The sequence below is a fragment of the Miniopterus schreibersii genome (assembly GCF_964146895.1).
Source record: "Miniopterus schreibersii genome assembly, chromosome: 10".
In the NCBI taxonomy this organism is placed as follows: domain Eukaryota; kingdom Metazoa; phylum Chordata; class Mammalia; order Chiroptera; family Miniopteridae; genus Miniopterus; species Miniopterus schreibersii.
In genome coordinates this window covers 15,070,921-15,083,272 of record NC_138110.1, presented here as the reverse complement: position 1 = coordinate 15,083,272, position 12,352 = coordinate 15,070,921, and the positions used below count along the sequence as shown (strand labels likewise).

At 40.7% G+C, this 12,352-nt stretch overlaps 1 protein-coding gene and 1 long non-coding RNA gene across 6 annotated transcripts in view; one reads left to right on the top strand and one right to left on the bottom strand.

Annotated features, from left to right (window-relative positions):
- ATP8B1 (ATPase phospholipid transporting 8B1) overlaps nt 1–12,352 on the bottom strand; it is a 106,680-nt gene that overhangs the window by 6,109 nt on the left and 88,219 nt on the right. Inside the window, exons 18-24 of the mRNA XM_081149381.1 lie at nt 11,046–11,210; nt 10,296–10,407; nt 9,211–9,286; nt 6,523–6,655; nt 5,820–6,108; nt 1,748–1,971; nt 564–647 (exon numbers count right to left, since the gene is read on the bottom strand). Of these exons, the coding sequence (XP_081005507.1) occupies nt 564–647; nt 1,748–1,971; nt 5,820–6,108; nt 6,523–6,655; nt 9,211–9,286; nt 10,296–10,407; nt 11,046–11,210 (1,083 nt within the window). The remainder of the gene's footprint in view (nt 1–563; nt 648–1,747; nt 1,972–5,819; nt 6,109–6,522; nt 6,656–9,210; nt 9,287–10,295; nt 10,408–11,045; nt 11,211–12,352) is intronic.
- Nucleotides 1–12,352, top strand: part of LOC308562873 — an 86,831-nt gene that overhangs the window by 19,070 nt on the left and 55,409 nt on the right. Inside the window, exon 3 of one of the 5 annotated variants that reach the window (XR_013999686.1) lies at nt 422–549. The exons of the other annotated variants lie outside the window; for them this stretch is intronic. This is a non-coding gene — a long non-coding RNA (uncharacterized lncRNA). Of the gene's footprint in view, nt 1–421; nt 550–12,352 lie in introns of those variants that run through there. 5 annotated transcript variants of the gene reach the window in all.

The window sequence follows — 12,352 nt, the reverse complement described above, 5'->3', positions numbered from 1 at the left end:
GATAAGTCATGAATAGTTTCACTGTACAGAGATCAACATCATTACTTTAGTCCAAGGAAGTATGTTATTTTGCTATTTATGGAAAGAAAGCAAATTAGTAATGTCAAAAAACGTAGGGAGGCTATCTTTACCTCCTCAGAGAATATATTGTTTCTAATTCTTTGGGAAAGTAGTTCATTCCAAATTATTCTTTTTATTCATTAAAGCACTTTCTCTAAGAATTACTACTAGATAGAATGTGGACTAATTTGGGAATTACATAAGTTTTGGAAAGTGTTTATTTAAAAATGAGTTGTTATAGAGACATATTATACTGCCAGGTGTATTATCAAGAAAGTCTTGATATCCAAAGGAAGATTATCAACTCCTATCAATGAATTCAACCCAGGCACAGAACTCCTCTTTTCTTACTACTCAACAGGAAGCACAGTATCCACTCTTCGCTCGACAACAGAATAGGGTTTACTCAGAACCAAGTGAAAACCGAAAGAATGCGTTACAACACTTGCTTTGACCTCCTCTAAGGGGCATTCAGAGTGTCCTGGTCAGCACAAGGCTCCTACCTGGTCGAGCAGCCCCATGAGGAGCACGGGCAGGCTGGAGTACAGCACGTTGTAGAGGGTGATGAACCAGTCTTCATATGCAGTCTGCAGGGAGATTACAGAGCGTGTCACCAAGAACCACTGGCAGCCTAGTCGACATGCATTCACCTGCTCTGTCAAAGCAGGGAGGTCCCCTGGCTGAGTGGGACTTCTGCCCTAGTAAACTCCCCTCATCTACACTCGCAGAAGGCATGAGTCTGTTTCTATGTAATGGACAAAATAAAAAACCATTCCACAGAAACGAATTTTCTCCTTAAATAAGTGGGGGGATGTACCCCAACAAGTTTTTGGGAAAGGAGTCTATTTGAATAAAGCTGGAAATCAAGTCAGTGTTCAAATCCTTTTTATGTCCCTTAATGAATTAGAATACATAATACCTGTTCAAAAGCACATAAGTACCATTCAGATTCTTTACTTTTATCTTGCAAGTCCAGCATTGCCACTCAAACATTTTGTAAAACAATATGACTGAATGTAAGAACTATGCTTCTGAAAGGGGTAAGTAAGGCTGTGCACACACCCATCCTCAGGGCGGGAAGGAGGAAACGGGCTTACTCAGCACCAGCAGTTAAATACAGTCCTGCACGGAAACAGGAAGAAGGCCCCAGCCCTGCTCAAGGTCACTCCTGGCCCTGGTTTCTGAGGCTGTTCTGATACCATGTTCTGATGCTGTGACACAGCATCAAAGAGGTTTGGACAATCACAGACGCTGAGGTTCATTTTTTACTAATAATATTGAACTGCTGTATCACCATTTTAACATACTACATATGCCCACCATTCCAGTTTCAGCAAAAACTAAAAATAAAATCCAGCAACAAATGGGGACCTGATAATAGATCTATGATCATCTAAAATTTACATAATCCCTCTAGCCTTGGTCTCAATATAATTTTATACTTAGAAAGTTGAACAATTTGTTATCATTGTTCTTTAATGGCAAGGTAACTTAGAAAAGCATTTAAGGTGACGGTAAAGACACAAAAAAGCCAACAGACCAAGAACAAACTCTGCCCTTTTAAAGGCTAAATAAAACATTGTTAAAGCACCAGAAACATTTTAGAAAAGTAATCTATCTTGATCTGTGCCTCAGCTGTTAAGAAACAGAACACCAGAAACTGCCAATCAAACAATAACAATATTACCTGTGCAGAGTACCCATTGAAGAAGGAGTACCAGAAATGAACCAAAGTAAATGCAAAGTTTTTATAAAAGAAGTATCGTAGAAACTTGCACATCCTGATGTAAGACCACCGGCCATGCACCAGCAGCAGTCTCTGCAGGTATCTGAACTGAGCAAAGGAATAGTCACTTGACATGACAGCTTGCATGCCTTCTTGTCCACTTATTCCAACACCGATGTGGGCAGCTATAGGACAGAGGGAGAGGATGATGTTAGTCATAAGCCTATTGGAAGGCAAAACATTGAGATGATCGTGTTTCCATAGCAAAACAAAAATTTGACATGCATGGAATAATACGAAAAGTCTTGCTCACCAGCCCCCACACCAGCTTCTGAACTCATTTCAAAGTCAGAGGTACTAGTTGCCAAACAGAGCACGGGGTTGGGCCTCCATAAATATTTGTGAAAGGATCTCAGGTGGGTGGGGAATTCCATTTGGATTATCTGCCCAGCTCATAAGCCATCCTCACCCACAGGGTGAGGCCCAGGCACCCATGTGTACTAGCGTGTCCCTGACTCCCTAGCCGACGCTGCATCAGCCGTGGACAGATACATAATCTAAGGTAGATACTATGGATTGGCTCTCAACCTTCATTCCACCCTGTTCTAATGGGAGATGGGGATACAAATAGAAACCCTACACTGCTTTGACTCCCTTACAGCTAGGTTCTCTTTGTGAATTAAATTCCACTATTTCGACCCACTTGACCCTTGGAAGCAGAAGTGAATCTAAGCCTAGCATCACTTGCTATTTTTGGCATTTCTACAATAGAGTTCATGTCCACTGTCTAGCTGCCAGATGTTGACCGACAACTGCAAAGGCTTCTTAATTGAAAAGCTCTTCAGAGGACTCAGTAGAATCTCCTCTAGTAAATGATACCCGATGTTAGACAGCCTAAAACCAGGCTTTTTAGTCTATCCAGAGCTTTTATGAGTACCCAGTGCTCTGTATTAATCACTTTCTGCTTAAAATACCTCAAGGGGTCTGTTTCCTGTCCTGTGCCTTGACTGATAAAAAACCCAGCTGAGCCAGTCTGTTGGCATTTGGAACTAGGATTTTGGTGTGTTAGTGTTTGAAACTTTAACGTAAGTTCTTGAGGTGTTGGATGGATATATTTCTGAGGGGTTCTGAAGCAGAGAAATGATATCAGAGGAAGAGGCAGACAGACATTGGGTTCCTGGTGAAGCTCCAGTTCCTGCCTCCAGCATCTTATGAGGCCTGGCTTCTTGGGCAGCATGAGACATCTTTGTGTCTTGTAAAATAAATTTATTTTCGTCTTAAGGTAGCTTTAACTATGTCCCAACATATGTAATCAAAAGAGTTTTATTAAACTTTCAAAATGTATTCATGGCCTATCATTACTTTAAGACACTTTTTTTTTTTTTAATGTAGTGGGGAAGGTTTCTGGAATAGATAAAAAATGAGTCACAGTTTTATCCATCGTTCCAATCGTCATCAGATCACATACTCAATGTAGAGAGTTCCACATTTTTTCTAGGTCGCAGGAGTCATGAAAGTGAAGACAGTGAGATCATGTAGAGAACATGTGTTTGGAGAACACAACCTATTACTCAGACCCTGAGAAGTGACTGCCAACCCAGCAGCGTTTCCAACTAAAAGAATCCCCCCAAATCCGACTCTGTTTGCAGAACACAAGGCCTGGCAAAAATGTAGTCACTTATACAAACCGAGGTTTTCAACAACACTTTGCAATTCTAAAAAATATAATAAATTGCATCTCATTCAATATTTATGATCTCTTTCAAAACACACAAATGGTTCAGTCGACCAGTCAGGACTGCCAACTCCTCTTTTCCTACCGAACCATGGCTGGCTTTCCTGAACAAGCAACAGAGGGAAATGTCGAGATTCTGTTGGAGCTGAGGCCGAGGAACGCCTGCCACAGGCCCTGGTATCTGGTCCAAACTTTCTGCTGAGCAGACCAAGGACAGTATGTGAAATGATTCAGAGGGTGATTCAAGGCAACTGAGCAGATGCACGTCATAAGGTCACACTGGCTTTCCCCTTAAAATCTAAATATAGACACCTAGATTTTCCTGAAGTTCCAAATGTGGTTTCAAGTCCCTCACCAGTAGACTCCTTCATAATTCCTTCACAAACAGATCATTTCCTCAAGCCACTCTGCCTCTCTCTCACCTCTTTTATGCTGCTTGTTCATTCTCAGGGTCTTAGACCCAGACAACGACCCACCAGCCAGTGGATGACTTAGGCATGAGAGGAAGAGGGCAGCTATGAGAGTCCTTGGGTCTTTGTTAGGGGCAAAAACATGGTGGGCTTCAATTCCCTCAACTTCTACTGCACTGCACTGCCCAACACGAAACCTGTTAGCAAATGGTCAGATTTTTTTTTTTTTTTTTGACAATTAAATTTCACTCTACTTCTTTATAAACAACATTTTTGCCCCTGTAAATAGTTCTTGATGCAGTTGAAACAGATGACAGTTTTTTACAAAAAGGCACTAAAAGTACTTGGATAAAGCTACTGATTCCCAAGGACACCTCGGAGTTTCCTTGATTTTTGTCACAAATGGATGCTCCATAGGTTATATATGAAAGCACCTGCCATATAACAGAACTTAATAAAATGTGTAAGACAGCTTATGAAAAACAAGTCTCTATATGGTTATCTATGTTGACTTTTGTGATTTCTTTGCTATCAATTGGTGAACTCGCAGGAACAAACATTTTCAAGTCTAAATCATAAAATCAGAGGGTAAACCTGCAAGGTAAACCCCCTCTTCCCCCAACATCTAAGAGTCTGCATTATAACTGCAAATAATGCTTGAGTTCCTTGCTCTTTGGGCCCAACTAGTTATCTTGATATATAATGGAAGAGAAAGAGCTGGATACAGAGGAAAGAAACAGGTCTAATTCAGAGCAAGAAATACCATTTGCGTGATAGCAGGAGCACATGCAAAACACAGTGGAGAGGAATTAAACTGGCAGTGGTGACACATAATAGAGAAGAAGTCGTACATTGTACAGCTGACTCCTGTTGAAGATAAAGTTGGAATGTTCTTAGTATATACCAAGGAGGAGGAGAAGAGACTCTAAGAAAAGAAAGACAGATGCATGAGTCACAAAACAGGCTGAATATAAAATCTAGTTATACATAATGCATTAGGCCTCCCAGCACAACAGGATGTGCGTGTATGTATGTAATCATGTAATCGTTCGTTCTAATAACAATCACAAAGCTGGAGGTGACATCAGAGATAATTTTCTTGTTTCCAGCTGAGCATGTTGGCCGTAGGAAGAAGTATTCAGGTCTCCCTAGTTCGGGTGTGTTCCTTACAAGATCTCCCTTGCAGTAACACAGGGAGACAAAAGGACCAGGATTCAGACGTGTTGATGAGGGTTTGGTTCCACGTACTTTAACACCAACACAACTGTCCTCCTCTGTGTGATGGGGACCCAAGGTCCTCTGACCAGCAGAAGGACCCTTGGCAGTCTTCCAGGGAGGTCAGGAGGACGGTGAGACTATTTTGGAGCTTTGCTTCAATGCCAGATGTGTTACTCTGAGCTCACTCCAGGTCTCCCAGTGGTGACATCCTAACATTGAGCAAAGGCAAGGAGGAAGCCTCAGAAAAGGATGCTGAGCGGGGAGAAGGTAATCTCAAAACAAACTCCAGAGAGGGTTCAGCAAGGCATACCCAGTGTACCAGAATTTTTAACGAAACTTATTAAACAGCAGGATTTTTAATAAGCCCTAAAGAAACGGGAGAAGCAGGAGAGAGAGAAAAAAGTCCAAACACATAAAAGGAGGAAATGATAAATGCACCCATAGGAAACCCGCCTCTGCCTGGCACTCTGAGGGCCACCGCCACGCCTGCTCTCCCCTGCTGGGTGGGCTGCAAACTGCCTGAGGGCAGGGTGACAGGCGTAGCCATCAGGCAGGGCACCTTTATTAAACATCCCCCCTGGGCGATGATGTCGGAGAAAACTACGCTCAAAAATGTTCCTGCCATTTCTTTAGCAATTCGGGTTGCCTCGGCTGCCCGAGTGAGACTCACTTTTGATCATGTTCACGTCATTGGCTCCGTCCCCGATCGCCAGCGTGATGGCCTTCTTGTACCTCTTCACCAGGTCCACCACCATGGCCTTCTGCTTGGGGGTGACCCGGCAGCAGATGACGGCGCTGCACTCGCAGGCCAGGTCAACGAAGTTCTTCTGCCGCTGTTCTTTTTTGGCCTCCAGCCGCCTCTTACTTTGCGTGCGCATCCGTCTCTCCTCTTCTGTCCTTGGGAACTTCAGCTTCAGAATCTTACTTGTCTTGGTCTTTTTCTCTAGGAGAATTTCATTCTGTGAAATCACAGAGGGAAAGGATTACAAACAACCATTTTAGTTTCTACATCAAGAGTCCCATTGCCCAAGATTTTGATGATGTGAAGGATAGCTCTTGGATTAGGTCACTGATTACATGCTTCTATTTATAAAACATTTACTATAAAAATTTAGAAAATAGAAAAATGTACACAGAAGAAAATTTAAAATAACCATTAATTCATAAACCAGGTATAAATACTATTGCCAGTTTGGTATAATTCCTTTCATATATTATAGAATATTAAGTCTCAAACTTGGCCAACTGCACTTCCATTTATAGGCTAGAAGATTCTTGGGTTGGCAGTTAACATGGCAAACCATCTAAAGTTCGTCCCTAAGGAACTGCTTCAGTTTGAGCCAAAGGCACAGGCACCCTGATGATATACATACCAACCAAGAACCAGTGATTATTAAGGCACGGTTTCCACCAGGCGGAAAAAACGGTTCATTCACCGGGGGTACAAATTTTGCATAGACTCCACCTCTGTTCCTCTGGTTTTCCACCCTTGTGTTGAGAAGAGCACTGGGGAAAAGAAATTTAAGTGTTTAAAGTAAAAGGCCATAAATAGGCCCTTGACTGGGAGATAATTCTGACGTAATTTCTTTTTAAAATTGTGATAAAAAACGTAAAATTTATAACTATTTCTAAGTGTACAGTTCAATAGTATTAAGTATAATCACATTGTTGTATACCCAATATCCAGGACTTTTTCCTCTCTCAGAACTGAAACTCTATACCCATTGAACAACTTCCCATGCGCCCTCCCCAGCCCCTGCCACTCACCACTCTACCTGCTGTCTCTGTGCATTGACCACTCTAGGTAACTCATGTAACTGGAATCGTACAGTATTTCTCTTTCTGTGACTGGCTTACTTCACTTAGCACAATGTCCTCAAGGTTCATCTATGTTGTAGCATTTTCCAGAATTTCCTTTCTTCTTCAGAGTAAACAATATTCTATCATATAAATATAACACACTTTGTGTATCCATCCACTGATGGGCATTTGGCTTGTTTCCACTCCTGGCAGTTGTGAATTGTGCTGCTATGAGCATGGGTGTGCAAATATTTTCTTTGAATCTCCGCTTTTAGCTCTTTGGGATTATACCTAAAAGTGGGATTGCTGGATCATATGGTAACTTCATTTTTAATTTTTTTGAGGAACCACCCTGCTGTTTTCCATAGTGATTACACCATTTTACATTCCTACCAGCAGAGAGCAAGAGTCCCAATTGCTCCACATCTTTGCCCACACTTGTTATATATTTTTGAGAGTAGCCATCCTAATGGATGTGAAGTGATATCTTATTGAGGTTTAATTTGTATTTCCCTCATGATTAGTGATGTTGAGCATCATTTCTTATGCTTGTTGGCCATTCCTCCTTCTTTCTTTCTTTTTTTAAGAGTTGATAACTCTTTAAAAAAATATATTGGTTTTTTAGAGAGAGAGAAAAGGGAGTGGGTGAGACTATAAATATCCAATCTCCTCATGTTACAAATAAGGAAATGAAGCCTGATGGAGATGGTGTGACTTGCCTGCAGCAAGTTGATGGGAAAACTGGAATGAAAACTTAGGTCTCCTAACTCTCAGCCCAGGGCTTTCCTCATTACACACACACAGCCATTATTTTTCACCTTCAAGAACAGCTCTCTCAACCTTGACACTACTGGTCTCAAGCCAGATAACTCTTTGTTGAGTGTGGCTGTCCACTGGGTTATAGGATGTTTAGAGCATCCCTGGCCTCTACCCACTAGAAGTCAGTAGCACCTCTCCTCTCCCACGGTAACAACCAAGGGTGATTCCAGACCATGCCAGATGTTCCATGGAAGGCAAGCTTGTGACCCACTGAGATGAGAACCACTGCACTAGAGGATTAGGTATCTACTATCCATGTTCCACATTCATTTTTTATTTTCAAGTTGAAAATAAGGAGTGATCAAGACAAATCCCTAAAAGGCTAGAAGAGAAAAATATGAAGTTACCCATTCAAACTATTCTACAGGATTGCCCTTTCAGGAGCCATCTAGAAAGAACTCAGCTCTGTAAAGGGAAATTGAACTAAGAGCATGGCCATAAAATTTGCTACTTGCATTCATTTTATCTTCTAATAGGGCTCAGGGCCCAATTTTCAACACTTTCAAACGAGAGACCAGAAATATATTAAGTCCCCCCTCTACAAGAAATAAACAAAACCATATGGTAATTAACCAAATTACTTGAAATCAAGAAACTCCTTAAGTCAACATATTAATATTTGTGCATTGCTATTTTTCAAAACCTAAAAGCACAAAAAGGCACCGTTTATATACATCTATTCAAACAGAGGTGGCCTTTTTAGATGATAAGGCTACCGATTTTAGCACAGTGCCTAGTACTCTGGGAAGATTCGTCATGAGAAGGAAGACCAATAGCAGCCATCAGCTCCCTCATCACCTTACCAGACTAGGCTGTATGCTAACAGCTTAGTTTGGCCTTGAGGCGTCGTAAGGAAAAGCCTTGAGGAATAAAAGGAACTAACTGTCAAGCTAGCGGCAAACACATCCTGGTAACTGTACAGCACATGTGTAGCTTCGTAAGTCTATACATTTCCAGGTCCGCTGCAACTCTGATTTAGGGCTAAAGAGCGATCAGGCCTGCCCGTCTAGACAAGGCTACAGATGTAACCGACCCAGACATTTCCCTCCAGGCAGGACTGCGGGGGGGTTCTTCTGTTTCCCCTTGGAAAGGTAAAATTCCTAGAGAAGACGATACATGAATATAACTCATATTAATTTGTTAGTGATGTCACACTAACAAGTTAATGTACCAGCAGACAAGCCCTGAGGACTTCCCTGTAAGTACTGGAGAACCATGGCCCCTGGAAGGGCAACTAAGCCCGAGTTTCCCTACAGCAGAAGGCCCCGGTACAGCTGCGGGAACTTGGAGCTGCTTGTTCTCTTGCTTCCATGCAAAAGGGAGGAGACGGTCTGAAGTGACAGTCTAGCCCCCTCTCTCCATATCTGCTGTGTCTTCTATACCCAGTCTTGCGTTTATAAAGGTGAGCTGTGAGCTACTCATTCTGTAGGCCCATTACTTACTTTATATCTTCCCCATAGCAGATGGTGGTGTCTTCAGTAAGAAGTTCACAGGCAAATCCTATATTTTCAGCAGTTTCTATAATGGAAAAAAATTAAGTCTAATGTCATTCCTAATGATGGGTTTAATAATCAACTTTATCTAGTAATGATGATTTTTTTCAATTAATGAAATAACCAGAGTCAATCAAATATGCTATTTTTCTGTAGCAACGTACAAAAATCACATTTTAAAAAATCCCTCTTTCTGTAATAAAATAAGCATAGCTCAGAGTCCGGTTTGAAATATTTTCAGTAATGAAATGTGCTATATTATCCAATACATTAACTGATTATTTTAATAAATTAGTGTTCATTGAAATGCTAAACACATTCAGTTCATGTGGTTTAATCATTCCATCGGGGGGAGATAACCAGTTCCATCAACTTCACATGAGGCTCCTACTGGATATTTTCCCCTCTTTTTCCATCACCACCCATTGGTATTTGTTTAAGGTCAGGGCTGTGCTTCCCTTAGCTTATCAGATGTGGAACTCATTGCTGATGTGAGTCAGAGCAAGAGAAATTATCTGGTTTTCCATGGGATGCTGTGGATTAAAGAAGTATCAATGCCAACAAACTCTCTGTTCAGCTCTAAATTTAAAAATTAAAATCTTCCCTTGGCTATAACATTTTAATTATAATTTATTTTCAAGCAATAAAATGGGCAAGAAAATAAGAGTTGCTCAGTGTTTTGTAGCATTTTAACCTATGCCAACAAACGGCAGTGTTGGGGAGGACAGGAGAGACAGGAAGGATGGCCCTTCAGGACAGCAAGCCATGCCTGGCTGGAGAGAGAGGACTGACCACAATCAGCAAGACCTGAGCAGGAGCTCAGTTACAAGGGATAACTGAGGGAGTTTTGGGAAGGACACAGGCTGGACTGGAATAAGAGAGAAAGGTTCCTTAGGGAAAGCATCAGTGTCCCAAAGAAGGGATCGTGTTTGCGCAGGATGAAAAGTCTGAGAAGGTCGGTCATCCTGGGCACGGACACAGGAACTATGAATATCTGTGAGTTAACAGACAAGCTTCCCCATGCAATGAATTACCCTTTTTGTCTCCAGTAAGCACCCAGATCTTAATGTCAGCTTTTGCAAGTTTTGAAATGGTTTCTGGGACTCCATCCTGTAGCTTGTCTTCAATAGCTGTGGCTCCCAGTAACTGCAATGAACATTAAAAAAAAACACACGAATTAGCAAATAAGCAATAAATGTTCTGTAATAACAATTTGCCAACAACCAAAATCCTTTTCTTAAAGTAATTGACCAAGACAAAAATGCAAGAACAAAATCAAGGAAAATAAAAACACGCTTTCATTATGTACATGTTATTTCATACAGACATAGGCCAGTTCGTGCTAAAAGTCACTACTATTTGTTGAACATTTTCCGTGAATCTAAGCTCTACAGGAAGTATATGTTAAACTCGGAAAAATTTAATTTACAAATGGTATTTTTTTTCTTGTTTCAGGATTTTGCAAAATATAAATCATGTCAGTAATTCTCACAATGTACTAAGTATAGTCTGGTATGTTATTGTGTAAAAATCATAATTTTAATAAGTGATGTAAAAATAATCAGAATAGAACCCCTTTTAATGTTTTCTGTTTCTCATAATGGCAACTTCTATTTTGCTTGCTGAACAAAAGAAATTCAGGGGACCTAGTTCCATTGTACCAGTTTCAAATGCTGAAGTTAGAATTATCGTTCAAGCATGAGATCAACATGTAATAAAACTTTAAAAAATTGCCAATTTTGTTTAGAATATCAAGGGGAAAAGTTATGAAGGTTAAAACTCACAATTAAATCTTTTTCAATCTCCTCATACACTCTATCCAGGGCTTCATCCCGGTTGGTGGAGGCCACACTGGCAGCCGTAAACTTTTTATTCCATTCTTCAAAGTCTTTTTCTTCAATTTCCTTGTAGCAAAGGCACAGGGTTCTGAGAGTCTCACTTGCAAAGACCTGTTTTATTTAAAAGACAACCCATCCACACAAAGAATAGTTAATTTTGTGTAATTTAAGATCAAGTTCGTAATTTTACAAAAAGTAATATAATCAGAGAATTTTAAAAGACCATGAAAAAATGATGGATTTGGACAAATACACTTTATAGAGAAGATTAAACAGATACTTTGTTTTCCTAAGTATCTTCAGATCCTAAGGCTGTATTTATAGTTCCCAAATTACGTCAAGGGAAACGTAAACCTTTCTTCTAAATCAAGTCACTAGAGTGAAGAAACCCTTTTTGCCTAAGAAAACAACAGCCAAAGGAAGCTGCCTTGCGGGTGTTAATGATGTTGTAAACACAGAACTGACAATTCTATAATCTGTTCCCACAAACTACTACAAACACAATCAACTATGAGCTCTCAAGCAAGATTTATTCCTTCAAACCAATTCCGAAATACATGAGCCATTGTTAATGCTGCGATGAAACATTTTAATGGAGTGTCTGGAAAATTTATTCAGGGAGAACAGATTTAAACTATTTTAAATAGTTTAAATACGAACCAGTAAAAATGTTTCTTCGCACTCAGGTCCGTCCAGCCAAGACGGCGGGATTGGTTCACCCAGCTGAGTGTGTGCTTTCAACAATTCTTTGCAAGGTTCTGCATTTGTTTGATTAAATTGATTAAATTCATATCCTCATGAGAAATAATTACCCACTGTAACTGCCTCAACAACATATCTAATCTTAAAATGCGACCCCAATTAGTAAACAACATGTTCATCAGGCTTCTTTCTGAAGGACCTCTGGGTGGCCGCCATACTCAACCAGGCCCTTAAATAAAGGGGAGAGCCAGGCCGGTGTAGCTCAGCGGGTGAACACCGACCTCTGATTTAGGAAACGGCAGTTCGATTCCTGGTCAGGGCACATACCGGGGTTGCGGGCTCGATCCCCAGTAGGGGCCGTGCAGGAGGCAGCCGATCAATGACTCTCTCATCATTGATGTTTCTATTTCTCTCTCAAATCAATAAAGATATATTAAAAAAAAAAAAAAAGTAAAGGGAAGAAACTACCCTTTATTAAGCACTTACTACATGCTGGGAACTGTGCAAGATGCTTTCCCTTACAACCCTCCATGGTAGGAATTACCCTCTTC